Raw genomic sequence first — 21422 nt, 5'->3', positions numbered from 1 at the left:
TTCAGCCTCCAAGTAGCTGGGACTACAGGCGTCCACTGCAATGCCCGGCTATTTTTTTGTTGTAGTTGTTGTTTAGCAGTCCCGGGCCAGCTTCAAGCCTTCCTGCCTTAGTGTATGTGGTTGGTGCCATAACCACTGTATGGGCACCAAGCCTCAATATATTATTTTTTAAGGAGTCCACTGGGCTAGGTGATTTCTAAGGTTCTTACTGGCTTCAAAGTTCTGTTGTTTTGTGATTCCCAAGGTCTTTAAAAGTGTGAGATCAGAGTACAGAGCCATAAGCCCCCCTTGAGACACATTTAATGCTGGGCTGTAATAATGTTGGGGCAGTAGAAAAGAAAGACTGGTAATATCTAAGTAGGCTGGCATAAGCCCCTTGAGACACATAGTCTGAATGTTTAATGCTGGGCTGTAATAATGTTTGGGTCAGCAGGAAAGAAAAACTGATATCTAAGTAGGGTGGCAAAGGTAATGTGTCTTTGTGAAACAAACATACGCAAAATTCCTAATTTTGGCCGGGCATATTGACTCACGCCTGTAATCCCAGCACTTTGGGAGGCTGAGACAGGAGGATTGCTTGATGCCACGAGCCTGAGCAATGCAGTGAGACCCCATTTCTCATAAGAATTATTCCTGAGTTTCCAAGTAGTAGAAAAAATTATGTAGTAGATTACTTGCTCTTTTAGGATTAAAAATGTCCTAAATAGAAAGTTGCTTTGTTGAGCAACATTCTGACTTCCAGTTCTTGTTACTTTTTGGGCTCACAGTATAGTGCTGAATTGGAATTTTCTTTTTTTGCCTTTAGGAAAATGGTATTTTTTACTTCTCATTGGTAGAAACATAATTCCCCATGTGAGACAGTTGGAAGATACATTTTGTCATGTTGTTAGTAGCAAAATAATTCACTAAAAAAATACTCATGTTTTTTTTTTTCCCCCTTGTGTTGATAATGCAGGGTCTTGGTAAGACTTTACAAACGATTGCTTTGCTTGGCTACCTGAAACACTACCGAAACATTCCTGGACCTCACATGGTTTTAGTTCCAAAGTCTACTTTATACAACTGGATGAACGAATTTAAACGATGGGTCCCATCTCTCCGTGTTATTTGTTTCGTTGGAGACAAAGATGCAAGAGTAAGTGAGAAACAAGTTTAAAAAGGCAGTCAAGGATAACATTATTTAAGTTGTGTTTACTGTAAGCTAGGTTCTGTCGTAAATGCTTTTTCATATACTAATTCTTACAACGTTCCTATGAGGTAGATGTATCATGTATTAGTAACAGACTGTCCTTTGTTATGCTTCATCTGTATTCACTCTTGTCACTCTGGGTAGAATGCCATGGCATCATAGCTCACAGCAACCTCAAATTCTTGCCATAGCTTCTCGAGTAGCTGGGACTATAGGCATCTGCCACAATGCCCAGCTAATATTTCTATTTTTAATTTATTTTTATTTTTATTTTTTTATTATTATTATTTTTTTTTTAAGAATTTAATGTTACTTTTTATTTCCATGTTAAAAAGCACTTCTTAGGTTCATACTCTAAAAACAAACATTGATTTACATAAATATATTCTGGCTGAAGGCACAGACAGATATTAGAAAAAGAATAATAATATTCATTTTAGGTACAAGTACTGGGAAAGGCATACTTTTTTTTTTTTTAATTTTTTTATTAAATCATAACTGTATACAATGATATGATTATGGGGCATCATACACTCACTTCATAAACCATTTGACACATTTTTATCACAGTGGTTAACATAGCCTTTCCGGCGTTATCTCAGTTACTGTGCCTTATTTTTTTATTATTAAATCATAGTTATGTCCATTAATGTGATCATGGGGCACCATACACTGGTTTTATAGACCATTTGACATATTTTCATCACACTGATTAACATAGCCTTCCTGGCATTTTCTTAGTTATTGTGTTAAGACATTTAAATTCTACATTTAGTAAGTTTCACATGTACCCTTGTAAGATGCACCATAGGTGTGGTCCCACCAGTTACCCTACCTCCACCCATCCTCCACCCTCTCCTCCTCTCCCTTTCCCCATATTCTTAGTTTATAATTGGGTTATAGTTTTCATACAAAAGATATAAATTAGTTTCATAGTAGGGCTGAGTACATTGCATTCTTTTTATTCCATTCTTGAGATACTTTGCTAAGAAGAATATGTTCCAGCTCCATCCATGTAAACACGAAAGAGGTAAAGTCTCCATCTTTCTTTAAGGCTGCATAATATTCCATGGTGTACATATACCACAATTTATAATTTTTCTATTTTTAGGAGAGACAGGGTTTCACTCTTGCTCAGGCTGGTCTAGAACTCCTGAGCTCAAGCAATCTGCCTCTGTCTTGGTCTCCTAGGGTGCTAGGATTATAGGCATGAGCCACCACACCTGGCCTATCGTTGTTTACTTTTAACTAGCTCATTAACCAAAGAAATTTTGAACTGTACTTTTAAGTTACTTTTGACAAAAAAATTTGTATTTTATTGACAGTGTATCTTATCAGTGGCTCTATCATTTGGGCTATTTTGAAATAAAATTATGTAAATTTTCATGACTTAAATGTTTGGATTTTTGAATTTTGACTTGCTTTACACATGCACAAGTGCACATATACAAATGAAACCCTTATGTACAGAGAACCTAGTGTTTTGTGTTTATGCATAGATGTAGCTTGTAGTTTTGATTTTTAAATGGGAAAATACATGTCTATATATCCTCATGTAATATTAGAAACTGTGGGCTTTTTAGGCAGGGTGTTTAAATTAGCCATTTGTCAATCTAGTAGGCTACAATTATTTTAGGACTGTAGAATTAATGTAAAAATATTAAATTATGCAAAAATGCTAAAATGAATAATCAGCTTAGAAAGTATATTATTAAAGTTTGCCTTTATTTTGCCTCCAGAGAACATAGTTTATAGTAAAGATTTATTTTGTTTTACATATTTAGATAGTTCTCAAAAGGTATCCCCAACAGAATGGTAGCATAATGAATTACGTAATTTTATCCTCATTTTGCTTGAAGAAAAATTACTTACATTTATTTAAATTTTACTTATAAATAATTTAAGTATTGAAATACTGAACTCATAAATTTATAATTACAGGCTTGATTCTTCCCTCTGCCTAATAGTTCCCAGTGGCAAGTTAGTCTCTTAAATCTCTTTGTGGTCACTGCTGTTCTTTAATGTGAATACCATCCCTTATACAGTTTGGCATTTCTAACATGCTGAGTTTCTGTTAAATTATTTATTGAAGATCAAAGCAAAAGAGAAATATCTGGGCTTGTGTTTTCATGATGCTTCAGTAAAAATGTAAATCCATGGATTTCATGAAGTATCTCTGGGACTTTTAAAGTAAAAGTGGATGTAGTTAACTTATGACTGCCTTATCTCTGCCCCATGGGAAGTGGGGATTCTGGTGGCCTGAAAAATTTCTTAATCTTGAAAATCAGTTTTCAAAGTTAGTGTTTTTCAAACTGTGAGTTGCCACCCATTAGTGGGTTGTGAATTCAGCTTAGTGGGCAGTCAAAATAATTTTTTACAACATCAGGAGAGATTGGAATAGCAAATAGCAAAGTTTCATATTGTAGTAAGGATAAACATTGTTTTGAGAAACTTTTAAGTTGTCTCTTTCTATGTACATGCACTCAAACATTTACATGTATACTGGATTGCCTTTTAAAATGTAGTTTGACTGTGGGCCATGGTAAAGAGTTTGAAAACCAGGAATTATCAATAACATAAGTAGTGACTGTACCGTGTTTACATACAGATTGATGTTCAAATATATATAGAAGAAGTCTAGGTCATTATTTATAGACAGATTTGAATATTGGTACTACATAGGGTAACTATATTGGGTTTTTCTGTTTCCCTGGCCTTTTGTAAATATTTTATAAGGGAAATATTTTAGTGATAAAAAATTTAGGTTGGGCATGGTGGTTCACACCTGTAATCCTAGCACTCTGAGAGGGTGAGACGGATGGATAGCTTGGGCTCATGAGTTTGAGACTAGCCTGAACAAAAAGTGAGACCCCTTCTCTACTAAAAATAGAAAAACTGAGGCAAGAGGATCACTTCTGCCCAAGAGTTTGAGGTTGCTATGAGCTATGATGCCACGGCACGCTACCTAGGGCAACAGCTTGAGACTCTTGTCTGTCTCAAAAAAAAAATTTAACATAGACCATAGTAGCCATAGTAGGTTGAATTAGTTTTTTTGAGACAAAGTCTCACTTTGTTGCCCTTGGTAGAGTGCCATGGTCTCATAGCTCACAGCAACCTCTATCTCATGGGCTCAAGTGATCCTCTTGCTTCAGCCTCCCAAGTAGCTGGGACTACAGGTGCCTGCCACAACATCAAGCTATTTTTTAGAGACAGGATCTCCGTCTTGCTCAGGCTGGTCTTGAATTCCTGAGCTCAGGCCATGCACCCACCTCAGCCTCCCAGAGTGCTAGGATTATAGGTGTGAGCTACCACACCTAGCCTGGAAGTTACTCTTGATCCCCTCTGATACCAGTGTAGTCCTGAAGTATATAGAGGTATGATTCCTAAACATGTATTTGTGACAGTTTCTGAAAATTTCCCATACTAGAGGTATCAAAGATAGTGGGCATAGATGTGTTGCATGACTGGAGATGCGAACGAACAGCAGCTTTGCCGTGGGTGTAAACTTGCTCCTGTAATTATTAAGTCAAGAAACAGACTACACGGGATGGGATGACATGTAGCAAAATTCTTTATTCAGGGTTTTGATTTTATACCTTTCTAGTCACGTACACACTTGATCTATTATCTGTTAGTTTCACCATTACCTCATTTTACCTATCTGAAATTAACTTGAAAGGAAATATCCTGTTACCATATCAACACAATCACTTTTGTGGTAAACATCTTCTTCTAGACACTGACTAATCTCTGGGCAGGTATCTAAATAAAGATCACAAAGAAGAAAGTAGCCACAGGGGAACAGAGTTAATGGAAGAGTATCTTCAAGTGTTCACTCAGTTTACTCAGTATGAAGTAACGACTGTGTCTTTTCTTCAGGGCAGAGCACCTATAGACCTCTGACAATATGTTGTTAACATACGTCAACCCTCTGGCCCGTATCTCAAGGGTGGCATGCCCTTTGATCTCAGGCTTCATGGGGCGCACAGCTTCAGAGAATGGGCTTGTGGAATTTTTAACTCCAGGCAAGCCAACTCTGTGTGTCCCAGCGGGGCCCAGGTCCCTTAAGCCTCTGTAAAAAAGCAAGCCATTTTAAACTCACACTGAGTTCACTTTGTGTGCTTGATGTAAGATATGTCTATTTCTAAATATTATCCTACATAGAAGCAGATCTGGTTTTAGTTATGACTTTCCTACTGATTGAGTGATGTTGAATGAGTCTCACAGGGCCTTAATCTTGTCACCTGTAAAATGAGAGATTTTGGATTATGTGACACCTTTAATGTTTTATCAAGATATTTAACTCTAATAGTAAGAAAAATTTCAAAACAGAGCTAATTATTTATTTGAGATGGAGTTTTGCTATGTTGCCTAGGTTGCTCTTGAATTTATGGGCTCAAGAAATCCTCCCACCTCAGCCTCCGAAGTAGCTGGGATTACAGGCATGTGTCACCACACCTAGCTAGCAAGACTAAATTAAACATTTGCATCTATTCCTTGAAACTTGTAGGAGGAACCATCAAACTCAGTGTTTCACAAAATCAAATAAGAATAAAGTGTTAGCAGGACTGGATGGGGTCTGGAACCCTGCTTTTCTTTATTTTGTCTCCAATTACTGAATATCTCACTTTGTTGCCCAAGGTAGATTACCATGGCGTCATAGCTCAGCAGCAACCTCACACTGTTGGGCTTGAGCAATCTACACCTGGCTAATTTTCTATTTCTATTTTTATTTTTTGCAGTTTTTGGTCAGGGCTGGGTTTGAACCCACCACCTCTGGTATATGGGGCCAGTGCCCTACTCCTTGAGCCACAGGCACCGCCCAATTTTTATTTATTTATTTTATTGAGAGTCTCACTTTGTCGTTGTCTATAGAGTGCTTGGCGTCATAGCTCATGAGCAACCTCAAACTCTTGGGCTCAAGTGATTCTCTTGCCTTGGCCTCCCAAGTATCTGGGACTACAGGTGCCTACCACAATGCCCGGCTATTTTAATTTTTCTATTTTTAGTAGAGATGGGGTCTCGCTCTTGCTCTGGCTGGTTTCAAACTCCTGAGCTCGAGCAATCTGCCCCCATCTTAGCCTCCCAGCGTGCTAGGATTACAGGCATGAACCACTGGGCCTGTCCCTGAATATCTTAACTTGTAAAACATGACCACTTCTCAAGATGCAATTGATAACTCTACAATAAGGCTTTCTTCTACTTCAGTCCAGGTAATCCTTTTTTTTATACACAGTGGCCACTCAGTAAATATTTTTTGAATGTATCAACAGTGTATTTGCTGCATAGAGGTGAATTATGAAGTAAAGACTATGCAGTGAGCAGTTAGTTTTGTTTATGCATTGTAACTTAAGATACAGTACTTATTAGCTGCAGCTTAATATAGATTTTGTTGTTCCTTGTTAACTTTTGTGGTTTTCTTTTGACTCATAATATCTGGAATTTAGTTCATACAAGTTAATAATGCTTTTAGTCAACTTAGTTACCATATTGGACACTGTCTGTGAAGATTTAAAAGTAGTTTTAAGTAGTCTCACAGTTCCAAATAGCCTCCTGTACTAGATACAGTGGGTCCCCTTTCCAAAATTACAATTGCAGCCTCATAATAACAGTAGGAACCTCACAATAGCATTAATGGGCTTCCATGATTTCTTTTTTTTTTTTTTTTATTTCTTGACTATATCATTCATCTCTGCTAGAAAATGAAAGAATATTTACTAATCCCACCAATCACCCTCCCTCTGCCCATCCTCCCCACTCCCTACCCTCCCTCTCCCCCTTCCCCCTATTTTTAGGTTATAAGTGGGTTATAGCTTTCATGTGAAAGCCATAAATTAAGTTTCATAGTAGGGCTGAGTACATTGGATACTTTTTCTTCCATTCTTGAGATACTTTACTAAGAAGAATATGTTCCAGCTCCATCCATGTAAACATGAAAGAGGTAAAGTCTCCATCTTTCTTTAAGGCTACATAATATTCCATGGTGTACATATACCACAATTTATTAATCCATTCCTGGATCGATGGGCACTTGGGCTTTTTCCATGACTTAGCAATTATGAATTGGGCTACAATAAACATTCTGGTACAAATATCTTTGTTATAATGTGATTTTTGGTCTTCTGGGTATATACCTAGTAGAGGAATTATAGGATTGAATGGCATATAAGAGTTTTCAAAAGGTTGGAGTCATTCATGCATATTGAGTTCTTTCTATTTGTTGAAATTATATTATTTTGGTAATGGTTAGATATTGGTAAGAATATGGTATTCAGAAAGAGTTAACTTTGTCTGTGTCCTTTTGGACTCCTTATGTTGTGAATTCAAGCCTAGTAAATAAATGATTTTTCTGGTGACATGAACTTTTCTAGTTCATTGACTATGCTGCACTTGTGTAAGGGAAGAAACTTTATTTCTCTCTTGTTGGTGAATATTAGCATGTATTCCAGATAATTGACCACAAAGGTATCTTTGGGCCTTGGTTTTCCCATTTTTAAAATTAATGAGACTAAACGATCCTCAGGATCTCTTACAACTCTTAATATTCTCTTGATACTTTAATTCTGTGGTCATCTTGCCACATATTCTAATATATAAAACTTTATTTTACATTAGGCTGCCTTCATTCGTGATGAGATGATGCCAGGAGAGTGGGATGTTTGTGTTACTTCTTATGAGATGGTAATTAAAGAGAAATCTGTATTCAAAAAGTTTCATTGGAGATATCTAGTCATTGACGAAGCTCACAGAATAAAGAATGAAAAATCTAAGGTAAATTCTTAATATCTTTAATTAAGTTTTCATTTAATTACCAGGTCTTTTTGTTAATTTTTCTGTATTCCAAATAAAAAAGTGATGGAAGATTTGTGATTTTATTCATGGAATATGACTGCAAATCTAAGTTATTCAATATAAAGCAAATAAATATTGAATGCAGTTTTTAATATAAAGAAAACTATTCATTTGGTATACCTTCTGTGCAACCTAACTCTGTTATGCTACAGTATTTAATATTGTTGAGAATATTTGGTGTACAAGTATCATTTGTATTGACTTATTTTTTATTGGGGAGCTGCATTATATGTACTTATATGGATTAGAAAGAAAGAATTTCCGGGAATTATCTGACTTGTGTGAATTAGAGTGTGGTGTTAACATTGAAAAATATCAATATTTCTTGCCATTCAACTCCATCAACAGTAGGAAAAGCTTCAATTATTATGATGAACCTCTCTTTGGATCACTGGGCTACTTTGGGAGAAACAGGGACAGAACTGGAGCAAAACCACCAGGTGGATCATACTAATTTCAAATTGGAACTAATACCTGATAAGAGGACGCATGTTAGAGAATAATTGTTTATTTAAGAGCATTAAAAATGTGCATTTTTTGATAAGATTACTGTTCTTTTTTTTGCTTTTGTGTCTTAATTTTTGTGGACTTGATATTTAGGAAGTTAATATAAGATATTGGGAAAATGGGCTCAATTTTGATGCCTAAAAATTGTGACCAGGCCAAGTTATAACTTGGCTGGGCATGTAAATGAATATGGTTGGTGGGGAAGGAGGAGATTTTGTTGTTTAATATGACTACGTGGATTCCATGGAGAAGTTCTGACTTTTTTTGTGAGCTCAAACTGGAAAAAAATAAAGTTTTTTGAAATGGGGGAGGAGTCTCAGGTATAAATATAATCTCTATTCTTTTTAGTGTAGAAATGCCTAGAATATTTTTTTCAGTTGTGTTTCACTACAGCATCATCACCTGAACTAGGCTATTTTTCCATGGAAAATTAATTTCCAAAATTTATTATAGTTAAGAAATATATTGATTGGATAAAGGACAGTATAATTAGATGTTACATATTTTAATAAATAAAATGATGCTTAATATAACTATTATTTTTCTAGCTTTCAGAGATTGTTCGTGAGTTCAAGTCGACTAACCGCTTACTCCTAACTGGAACACCTTTACAGAATAACCTGCATGAACTCTGGGCATTACTCAACTTTTTATTGCCTGATGTCTTTAATTCTGCAGATGTAAGTTTAAACCATACATTTTAAGGATAATTTTCTTATGTTTACTAACATCTGTTTTCAAAGCATGGAAGGGAGTTATTCTCCTAGGGTAGCAAATTGAATTAAATTATTTAAGGACTTTGGGGCTTGATTAAACCCACTACAGATATTACTTGATAATAAAAAAATTGGCTCTCAATTGATTTTGTATACCTTATCTTGCTTTTGTTTGTTTTTATTGATCGATATTCCATTAGCATTATTTGTCTTTGATTTTATATTTGTATTCCTACTCTTCTTAACTAGATATAATATTACTGTGGTATAGGGAAGCCTAATAAATGTCTTTTAAGGACATAATTGCTGATGGAGCTCCTATATTAGGGAGTTCAAATTTTGTTATTTGCTCCAGTATTTTACCTTTTTTCAGAAGTAAATAATATTGGCCATCACAATTAATATATTTTTGAAAGTACTTTTCCTTTCTTTTTTTTTGAGACAAAGTTTCATTGTGTTGCTCTCGGTAGAGTGCCGTAGTGTCACAGCTTACAGCAACCTCAAACTCCTGGGCTTAAGTGATTCTCTTGCCTCAGCCTCCCAAGTAGCTTGGGACTACAGGTGCCTGCCACAAAGCCCGGCTATATTTTGTTGTTGTTGCAGTAGTTGTTGATTTTAGCAGGCTTGGGCCAAGTTTGAACCTGCTAGTCGTGGTGTATGTGACTGGAACCCTACCCACTGAGCTACAGGCACCGCCTTGAAAGTACTTTTCAAATGGATTGTTTCTACCTTGGTTATACACAAATCTATAGAATATTGAGTTTATTAAAAAAAGTACAACTTAACAATAGGGGGAAGTGGGAAGGGGGTGGTGGGTAGAGGGAGGGGAATCGGTGGGATCACACCTGTGGTGCATATTACAGGGGTATTTGCGAAACTTGGTAAATGTAGAATGTAAATGTTTTGGCACAGTAACTGAGATAACGCCGGAAAGGCTATGTTAACCACTGTGATAAAAATGTGTCAAATGGTTTATGAAGTGAGTGTATGATGCCCCATAATCATATCATTGTATACAGTTATGATTTAATAAAAAAATTAAAAAAAAAGTATGCACTTATTGCAGAATTTCTGTTTCTCCACAGGACTTTGATTCTTGGTTTGACACTAAAAATTGTCTTGGTGATCAAAAACTTGTGGAAAGACTTCATGCAGTAAGTAATAGCAGACAAGAACATTCAGTAATTAAATAATTTGTGTAACTGAGACAGAAAACAAACTTTTGTACAATCTGTTTGAACGTATGGGTTTGCCTCTGGTCTTAATGTTATTGCTTCTCCCTTCCAAACTTTCTTTTTTTGTTTTGAGACAGAGTCTTACTTTGTCGCCTTCGGTAGAGTGCCTTGACATCACAGCTCACAGCAACCTCCAACTCTTGGGCTTAAGCAATTCTCTTGCCTCAGCCTCCCAAGTAGCTGGGACTACAGACGCCCACCACAGTGCCCAGCTATATATTTTATTTTTTGCAGTTTTGGCCAGGGCTGGGTTTGAACCTGCCACCTCCGGCATATGGGACCAGTGCCCTACTCCTTTGAGCCACTGGCACCACCCTGCCCAGCTATTTTTTTAGAGATGAGGTCTCACTCTGACTCAGGCTGCTCTCAAACTTGTGAGCTCAGGCAATCCACTCGCCTCAGCCTCCCAGAGTGCTAGGATTACAGGCATGAGCCACCATGCCTAGCCTCTCAGCCCATTTATGATGTGACTTTTTTTCTATATCCAGCAATGAGTTCATTTTCTATCACTTAGCTAGTATTGCCAAACTCTCTTTCTCCCTTGTCCATCTGCCTATCTCCCCTGAAAATCTTAAATTAGAATAATGTAATTGTATCTCTGTTTTCTGGGTTTCAATTTTGCTTCTACCTCTTAATCAGAATGACCTTGTCTGTAGTGAGGCTGTCTAACACTGATAAAGATTTCACAATTGTACAGGTTGGAAACATTTTGATTCTATGTTCTCTAACATAAGCTGGGATGTCAGGATACTAATGATCTTTCAACCTGGCCATCTATAGCCTGCTTTCTCATTTCCTATTAAGAGCTATTTTAGACCTTCCCAGTCTCCCCAAGACTTCTGTTCCAGGTATCTCCTGCTCTCCTTTTTCCTTAGGAAAAGGTAACATCATTCCTTTCTCAAAGAGAAAATAGAAGTTATTAAGTAGGGACTCTTTTAAGGATATCTGCCTTCCAAGGATATCTGCACCTGTGTCATTTATCTTCTGTCTGAGTAGGAGAGGTATCCTTTCTTTGGTCAGTGGTTAAGTCCTTCATGTGAATCCTGGGTCTCATTTCTCCTTATTTCCTTATGGACTTTCCCTCATGATATATTCTTTTTAATTGATTACATTTTCTACCTCTCCCTCCATATTAGCTCTTTTCCCTTAACACATAAATATGCTCAGGTATCCCCCTTATTAAATTCAAATCTAAAGCCATACCCACCTACTCTCACACTTACACAAAACAGTGATTCTGTGATTCTGTTTTCTTCCCTTGATATCTAAGCTTCTTTTTTTTTTTTTTTTGTAGAGACAGAGTCTCACTTTATGGCCCTCGGTAGAGTGCCGTGGCCTCACACAGCTCACAGCAACCTCCAACTCCTGGGCTTAAGCGATTCTCTTGCCTCAGCCTCCCGAGTAGCTGGGACTATAGTACCTAAGCTTCTTAAAAGAGTAGCTTATCCTCTCTATCTCTTACTACTCCATCTCCTGGTCACTTTTGAACTCTTTGGCCACTGGCTTCTATCCATTCCATACCACTGAAACTTTGCGAGGTCTTCAGTGACTTTCCAGTTGCTGAATGTTTTGGGTACATGTTTTGGTCAGTAACTTGGCTTATATGTACTATTTAGCGCTGGTAACAACTTCTGCTGCTGAAAACCCTTTCGTGCTTGGTTTCTAGGATACCATTCTTTGGCCACTCTTATCAGTCCCCTTTATGGGTTCCCCACCCCCGTCTGTCCCTTAAAGTTAGGCATTTTATAGGGCTTTGTCTTTGACTTTCATACATGCTCTGCTTGGGGGTTCATTCCCATGGTTTCACCTACCACCTGTATACAGAGAGTTCCCAAAGTTACTTCTCCATATCTCTCCCCTAAGCTGTGTACTTTCATGTGTCACTGGCTGCTGAGCCTAAGTGTCTCACTGACAGTTTAAGCTCTTTGAGAATATGTTTTAGACAAATTTAAGAGATTTAAACCAGAAACCAAAAGTATTCTTTTATTCTTCCCTTTTCCTTATCCCCCATAGATACCTAATCATAATAGTTAACTATTATTATTATTATTTTTTTTTTTTTTTTGGAGACAGAGTTTCACTTTGTCATCCTTGATAGAGTGCTGTGGTGTCATAGCTCATAGCAACCTCAAACTCTTGGGCTCAAGTGATTCCCTTGCCTTAGCCTCCCAGTAGCTGGGTTTACAGTTGTCTACCACAATGCCTGGCTATTTTTAGAAATGGGGTCTTGCTCTTGCTCAGTCTGATCTCAAACTTGTGAGCTCAGGTAATCCACCTGCCTTGGCCTCCTAGAGTGCTGGGATTATAGGCATGAGCCACCGTGCCAGGCGTAGTTGACCATTTATTGAATGTCTGCTGTAATTAAGCTCTATACATGTACTACTACAAATTTCCATAGCAGCCTTGGAAATAGGTATCATTACTCCATTTAAAAATGTTTGGCATATACATATACCATAATTTCTTTTTGGATAAACAAATGTGGAAACAGGCTTGGAAAAATTAAGAACTTGCCCAGGCTCATGACAGCTAATCCAGAACTGAGGTGATTTTAGAATAAGCCTGATCTGGGTTTGAATTCTGTGTCTACCACTTATTAGCAAAGTGACTTAGATTAACTTAGTAGAATTGAAATAATCGTATTTCTCTTAAAGATTTATTTTAAGTATTAAATACTATATGTAAAGCTTATAGTCCGTGCAGTGTCTGGCACATGGTTGTTGGGTTCTCTAGATTGTAGCACTATTATTTTCTTGTGATGATAGAATTGGTCCTTCATGTATATGCTTATTATCTTTTTTCTATTCATGCATATCTTCCTTCACACTGAACCATTTTCTCCTCATTCATGTATTTAATTACAGCATGTCCTGCATAATGAAATTTTGGTCAGTGATAGACTGCATGTATGACCATAGTCCCATACGGTTATAGTAGAGCATATATAGAATATATATGGCACTTGATATTGGCATTGTAGATAAAGTAGGGGAAATGATTGATATTTAGTAATGGTGCTGGGATATTTGGTTTTCCATATATAATATGCATAAATATATAAATAAAAATACACATACTATTTAGGTTTGTGTAAGTGCACTTCATGATGTTTGCACAATGACAAAATAACCTAATGATGCATTTCTCAGAACATATCCCTATCATTAAGTGATGTGAAACTGTATTTTAAAATGTTCTACATTCACATTTTTTTTTTTTTGGATAGTATCTTTGATCAATATTCTGACTTCAGATTTCCTCTCAGGTTTAAAAACCTTGTATTACAGCAGCTTTACAAATAAAAAAAAAAGGTTCTTTAGTGTTTATTTACTACTCAATAATCTTTGTGTCTTAATTTCTTTTTAAACATTCGCATTTTATTTTATTTTATTTTATTTTATTTTGTTTTACAGTTTTTTGGCCGAGGCTGGGTTTGAACCCATCACCTCTGGTATATGGGGCTGGCACCCTACTCCTTGAGCCACAGGCGCCACCCCGTGTCTTAATTTCTAATGTATTTTGTACCATCAAATGATGAATGTCTACTTAGGTTCACCATTCTGATTTTCTGATGGGCTATTACTTAGTTCTTTATCAAGAAAGTTGGCAATTGGTGTTGGTAGATTTTGACAGATGATGCAATGAGAGGTAATTTCACATTAGAATGTTGTTAATAAACTATGTGGTCAGTAATATTAAATGTTTTATAAACTTACAAAAATTATCACTTTTTAGGTTTTAAAACCATTTTTGTTACGTCGCATAAAAACTGATGTAGAGAAGAGTCTGCCTTCTAAAAAGGAAGTAAAGATTTATTTGGGACTGAGTAAGATGCAACGAGAGTGGTAAGAAAATTTTTTAATTAAAATTTGTGTTGTTAAGTAGTTCAAATATGTAAAGAAAAAGATGTATAAGTATTTAATGTTTGGGAAAGAGCATAGATTTTGGAATTCAAGATCTGTGTTTGAATCTCATACAATGCCTCTTACTAGCTATTTAGCTTGGGCAAGTTACATAACCTAAGTTTCCTTTCTGTAAAATGGGAACAATAATATTTAGTGCATGAAGATGATGTTGGGATTATAGGGGATAATGTCACTGTCATACCAGTTTGTTATTCTTGCTTTTTCTGTCAGAGAACATAGTAATAATCATCATAATAGGGACGATGATGATGAAAACATCAGGAATTGTGGCTATTGTAAATATAAGCAAGAATGGTTTGATAAATACAAGCAAAGGAGGAGATTGACAAGGAGGGAGGTTGCAAGGAAATGTAGTTAGGACATGTTAATAATGTAGTAGTCCTGCTAAAACAAACAAAATGTGTTAAAAAATTAGATCATTTATGGGGGCAAGACATGATTGCAAGAGGGACTTTGCCTAACAATTGCAATCAGTGTAACCTGGCTTATTGTACCCTCAATGAATCCCCAACAAAAAATAATAATAATAATAAAAAAATTAGATCATGTATAGAATGCATAATGATTTTTCTGCTATAGAAGCCAGTATAGGGTATAGGTTAAGAGTATGTTCTTTGGACTTAGACCCAAGGTCACCTCTTGGCTTTGTCCCTTGCTATGATTAAGTTGTTTTATTTCTTTTAGATGCCTGAATTTTCATCATTAAAATGAGTACGATACTAGTATATACCTCAGAGTAGTTGTGAAGATTTGGTGGTGTGATTCACATAAACCCCTTGGTATGATACCTGGTATTTGCATTCAGCAAAACTTGGCAGTTATTATAATTAAATATTAGTATTGATCAGGTGTATATGTAGGTCTCTTTTTGTCTGTATAAAGTTCTAGAAAAGATAATGAAAAATATTTACAGGATCAGGAAAAAATGACCTGTGAAGATAGGTATAAGAGACTGAATGCTGGTAATCCCAGTGTTTTTGGAGGCCAAGGTGGGAGTATCACTGAGGCCAGGTGTTCAAGACCAGTCTGGACAACATAGTGAAACTCCATCTTTACCAAAAACCAAAATAGCTATACATGGTGGCATACACCTGTAGTACCCAGCTATTAGGGAGGCTGAAGGAGGAGGATTGCTTGAGGCTGGGAGTTCCAGTTTACAGTGAGCTATGATCACACCACTGTGCTGCCTAGGAAACAGAGCAAGACTGTGTCTCTCAAAAAAGGGAAGAAAAGGTTTTAGCTCAAACAAGTATAAGTTGGGTGCCAACTTCTAGTAAATATTGTACCAATTAAATAATTATCAGATATAAATCTCTAATGATCAGCTGGTAGCAACTTCTATTAATGGATAAAGCAGGAGGAAACAGGTTTGTAAGCAACATACAAGTTAAAATGTTCAAATCTTTATTAGTTTCTAGGTTTTGCCAACCAGATTTAGTCTCAAATCAAATCTTGTTTTCTTCTGTTTAAGCAGGACTCTCATTTGATGGCCAAAGGAACATTTCTTTATGACATTAACCTTTCCAATAATTGATGATTAATTATAGTTTAACATTTCAGGTATACAAAAATCCTTATGAAAGATATTGATGTTTTAAACTCTGCTGGCAAGATGGACAAGATGCGACTGTTAAACATTCTGATGCAGCTTCGAAAGTGTTGTAATCATCCGTATCTGTTTGATGGTGCTGAGCCTGGTCCACCTTATACCACTGATGAGCATATTGTTAGCAACAGTGGTAAAATGGTTGTTCTGGATAAATTGTTGGCCAAACTCAAAGAACAGGGTAAGCAAGTAAATTTTGAAAATTAGCATGGAATAAATTCATATAATGACTTGTATATGAATAAAATTTTCCATATTCATTCATTCGCTTGTTCAGCAGACATTGTTGAGTACTTACTATTTGCCAGGAATTGTCCTACGGGCTGGGTGTACAAAGATGAATAAGACAACAGTCTTTGCCTTGGAGAAGCTCACAGTGTAGTGAGGAGGAATAGTTGCAGTTCATTGTGATAAGTGCTATGATATGTTGAGAAACTGGGAGTTGGGAAAGTCTTCACAGAGATGACATTTGAGGTGAGCACTGGAGTATGTGTAGGATTGAACCATGGGGAAAAGGAGGGGAAGGGTTTTCCAGGGCAATGATACAGAAGTGTGAAAGAAGGGAATGGGGAGAGCTTATGGCATTTGGGGTAGAGTGGCAGTTGATGAATTTGGGAAGATGGATGGACCAAGTTATGAAGGTCTTTAAACCACGCTTTATGGAGTTCGGACTTTTATTTTGAAAGTAGAGGGAGGGTCAGAGGATATTTGACTGGAGGGTGACAATCAGAATATGTCACTCTTATATGTTAGGACTAGAACTTTGGAAGTAGTATGGGGATCTATTGAGGACAGGAGATTAGAAACAGGAGACTAGTTGGGAGACCCATTGCAGTAGCCCAGTGAGAGAGTTGTGGACCCATCATTCATCCTTAGGACAAAGTACAGGCAGACTTTAAGTCATTTTATTAGGTATGGAGGATTTTGAAGATCTTAAAATGTGTAATTCAACAAATGCATAATTCTATATAGCATCCCTTGAAAGGATGTGTATGTGACTGTGTGTGTGTTTGTGTGTGTTTAGTAGAGTGTTTATGTACTGTATATTTGCATATAATGTTTAATTTCTTTCTCGTAACTTTTAAGTTAGTTTTACACAAGTTGTATAACTTATGTTTATGGTGAAATGTTTTAGGTTCAAGGGTTCTCATTTTCAGCCAAATGACTCGCTTGCTGGATATTTTGGAGGATTATTGCATGTGGCGTGGTTATGAGTATTGTCGACTGGATGGACAAACGCCACATGAAGAAAGAGAGGTAAGGAAGAGAAAATAAAACAAGACTTCTAAAATCAGAGTTCAATTAAGCACTGTTCTTTTTCCCAATTGGTAGTTTTGAACTTTCGCGTTTCTTTAGCTAAGTGCATTGACTTTCTTACTACCATCTCTCTTTCATCCTCAATTTGGTTTCCATTCCCCTGACTCTTTACAAATCATCTTTTTCAAGGTCTTCAGAGACATCCTCATTGACCTACAGGATACTATACCATTCTCTCTGACCTTTTTGATTACTAATTGTTTCTCAGCTTATTCACTGTCCTCTAATTTTATATCATTTTCTTTTCTTGCTTTGCGGCTACAGCAGACGCTTGCCATTCATGGAGTTTAATGGTTGAGATTTTGCCAGCTTATAAACAACCTTAAAGACTCATGAAACAGTAATTTGTAGAGGGAATAATCCTGGCCTTATAGAGCTTTTGTAAAAATTAAATGTGATGACATAGGCATGGGTGCTTATCATGAATTTGGATCTTGGGATGCTAAAAGGTTGGCGTGTGGGAATGACTCACTTAATGGTTAAGTCTACCAATCATCTTGCATCTTTTTCAAATTTGGAAATTCTTACAAGCCTTTAGATTATCCCTCACAAATGCCATGGGTCTAATGTGTTTTAAACCCTTTAAAGCACTTTCTTGGGAAGGCTTTGATAATTTACCTTTCATGTGATCCTCCAAGGCTCTGTCTTTGGCTTCTATTTTAAGTATATACAGTAAGTCCTCAGTTTACGTCGTTGATAGGTTCTTAGAAACTACAACTTTAAGCAAAACAATGTACAATGAAACCAGTTTTACCATAGGGTACGATAAACAAGACTTAAATTCCTATGGCACACTTCTGGTCATAAAACATCACCAAACTTCTAAATAAGGACCAAAATACTTCCAATTTTTTTTTTTTTTTTTTTTTGGTACAGACAGAGTTTCACTTTATTGCCCTGGGTAGAGTGCCATGGCATCACACAGCTCACAGCAACCTCCAACTCCTGGGCTTAGGCGATTCTCTTGCCTTAGCCTCCCGAGTAGCTGGGACTACAGGTGCCCACCACAATGCCTGGCTATTTTTTTGTTGCAGTTTGGCCGGGGCTGGGTTTGAACCTGCCACCCTCGGTATATAGGGCTGGTTCCTTACCCACTGAGCCACAGGCGCCGCCCAAAATACTTCCAATATTATACATTGAAATAAATGTGAGCTATATGTGAATTTAAGAAAGATTAATAAAAATGAATAAGATTGGATGTGTTAATCAGTTGAATGTAAGCATTTCTCATTGTATATCAAATCAGTACACTGAACCCCATAAATGTATCAATGTACACAGTTATGATTTAATAAAAACAAAAAAACAAAAAATAAAAAAATGAGTAAGATAATTATTTACCCACTTAACTCCAGTTCAGGGTCACAGGGGCATGAGCCTCTCTCAGCAGCTCAGGGCTCCTGGTGGGAATTGATCCTAGTTAGGTCGCCATTCCAAAAAAGGGGCACATTTCACATACACGCCCCCACACATTGACACTGGGACCATGTAGACATCCCAGTTGACCTTACAGGCCCATGTTTGGGATGAAGGAAACCAGAGTCCATGTAGATGTGGGGAGACTGTACACACTCTGTAAAGAAAGTGGCCCCAGCTGGGAATTGATTTTTTTTTTTTTGTCATCAATGTTCTAACAAAACGACATTAATTCAAGGACCTGCTATGGTTATACTCTGGGCAAAGATCACAATTTTATGGTATAGTCGAAAATGCACTGATACTAGTTCAGAAGACCTGGATTTTAGCATCACTTCACCACTCTGTAGTGTGCAAGCCATTTAATTCTCTGAGCCTCAGTATCTTTAATTTTATTATAAGGTTAATACAATTAACACCTAGGCTTCTTTTTCTCTGACAAGGTTGTTGTCAGGATCAGTGGGTATAATGGGTATGAGTTTAAACTGAATAATGCAGTACATTATTGCATTATTATGGTATGCAGTACATACCATGCCATGAAATTGTACACAGGCCTTTTTAACCTCTTTAAGGCCTCATCTCAGGCTATAGTGACACTTCACATTCATCCCTCTTTTTCCATAGCTGCATTGGGCACTGTTGCTTTGTCGACTTCCTTTTTTTTTTATTGTTTGGGATTTGTTGAGGGTACAAAGAATTAGATTACACTGATTGCATTTGGTAGATAATTGTGTCCCGCCCCCAAGAGGGATGCCATACACTGTGACTCCTCCAACCCCCTGCCTCCTCTCCTCTCCCCACTTGCTCATTCCCCTAACCCCCCTTGTATCAGTTCATCTACTGCCTTCATATTAGAATTGAGTACATTGTATTCTTTTTTTTTTTTTGACAGTGTCACTATATCACCCTCAGTAGAGTGCTGTAGCATCACAGCTCACAGCAACCTCAAACTCTTGGGCTTAAGCCTCTCTGTCTCTCTCTTGCTTTAGCCTCTAAGGTAGCTGAGACTACAGGCACCTGCCACAATGCCTGGCTATTTTTTTTCTTTTTTGCAGTTGATATTGTTTAGCAGGCCTGGGCCAGGCTCAAACCTGCCAGCTTCAGTGTATGTGGCTGGCACGCTACTCACTGAGCTATGGGCGCTGAGCCAAGTACACTGGATTCTTGCTTCTCCATTTTTGTGATGCTTTACTAAGAAGAATGCATTCCCCTCCATCCAGGTTAATACAAAAGGTGTAAAGTATGTATCTTTTTCAGTGGCTAAATAGTATTCAAGGGTACACATATACCACAACTTTTTAATCCATTCCTGGGTTGGTGGGCATTTAGGCTGTTTCCACATTTTGGCGATTATAAATTGAGCTGCAATAAACAGTCTAGTCTGTGCAAATGTCCTTATGATAAAAGGATTTTTTTTTTTCTTCTGGGTAGATGTCTAGTAATGGGATTGCAGGATCAAATAGGAGCTCTAATTTGAGTTCTTTGAGGATTCTTCGTACTTCCTTCCAAAAAGATTGTATTAGTTTGCAGTCCCACCAGCAGTGTAAAAGTGTTCCCTTCTCTCCACATCCACGCCAGCATCTGCAGCTTTGAGACTTTGTGATGTGGGCCATTCTCACCAGGGTTAGATGATATCTGAGGGTAGTTTTGATTTGCATTTCTCTGATGATTAGGGGTGATGAGCATTTTTTCATACGGTTAGCCATTTGTCTTCTATAGAAAAGGTTCTATTCATCTCTCTTACCCAGTGACATATGGGATTGCTGGGTCGTTTTTTTTTTTTGTTGTTGTTGTTTGATTAATTTGAGTTCTCCATAGATCCTAGTTATCAAGTTTTTGCCTGATTCATAATATGCAAATATCTTTTCCCATTCTGAAAATTATCTGTTTGCTTTGGTTGTTGTTTCCTTAGCTGTACAGAAGCTTTTCAGTTTAAGTCCCATTTCTTTATTTTTGTTGTTGTTGCAATTGCTACAGAAGTCTTCTTCATAAAATCTTTCCCCCAGGCTGATATCTTCAGGTGTTTTCCCCATACTTTCTTTGAGGATTTTTATTGTTTCATGCATTAGATTTATATCTTTTATCCATCATGAATCAATTTTTGTAAGTGCTAAGAGATGTGGGTCCAGTTTCGTTCTTTTACATGTGGTTATGTAGTTCTCCCAATACTATTTATTGAATAGGGACTCTTTTTCCCAGTGTATGTTTTTGTTTTGTTTATAAAAGATCAGGTGGCTATAAGAGGTTAGTTTCATCTCACGGTTTGCAATTTGGTTCCTAATGTCAATGCCTGTTTTTGTGCCAATACCATGCTGTTTTGATCACTGTGGCCTTATAGTATGGCTGAAAGTCTGGTAGGGTGATACCCCCAGCTTTGTTTTTATTACTAAGAATTGTCTTGGCTATATGGGGTTTCTTCTGGTTCCATACAAAATGAAGAATTATTTTTTCTAAATCTTGAAGTATGATGATGGTATTTTAATAGAGATGGCTTTGAATCTGTAGATTGCTTTGGGTAGTATAGATATTTTGACAATGTTGATTCTTCCCAGGCATGAGAATGGTATGTTCTTCTATTTGTTAATATCTTCTGTTACTTCTTTTCTTAGGGTTTCATAATTTTCTTTTTAGAGGTCCTTCACCTCTTTTGTTATG

At 36.9% G+C, this 21422-nt stretch overlaps 1 protein-coding gene across 4 annotated transcripts in view; it reads left to right on the top strand.

Annotated features, from left to right (window-relative positions):
• The window catches only part of SMARCA1 (SWI/SNF related, matrix associated, actin dependent regulator of chromatin, subfamily a, member 1), a 109568-nt gene that overhangs the window by 12525 nt on the left and 75621 nt on the right, over positions 1–21422 (top strand). For all 4 annotated transcript variants that reach the window (XM_053579927.1, XM_053579929.1, XM_053579926.1 and 1 more), the window contains exons 6-12: positions 956–1135; positions 7805–7960; positions 9097–9228; positions 10350–10418; positions 14235–14344; positions 15986–16212; positions 17167–17288. In XM_053579927.1, coding sequence (XP_053435902.1) covers positions 956–1135; positions 7805–7960; positions 9097–9228; positions 10350–10418; positions 14235–14344; positions 15986–16212; positions 17167–17288 — 996 coding nt within the window. The remainder of the gene's footprint in view (positions 1–955; positions 1136–7804; positions 7961–9096; positions 9229–10349; positions 10419–14234; positions 14345–15985; positions 16213–17166; positions 17289–21422) is intronic.

The sequence above is a fragment of the Nycticebus coucang genome, chromosome X (genome assembly GCF_027406575.1).
Source record: "Nycticebus coucang isolate mNycCou1 chromosome X, mNycCou1.pri, whole genome shotgun sequence".
NCBI lineage: Eukaryota > Metazoa > Chordata > Mammalia > Primates > Lorisidae > Nycticebus > Nycticebus coucang.
Note: the sequence above shows the minus strand (reverse complement) of the source record. Positions and strands in the feature narration are given on the sequence as shown.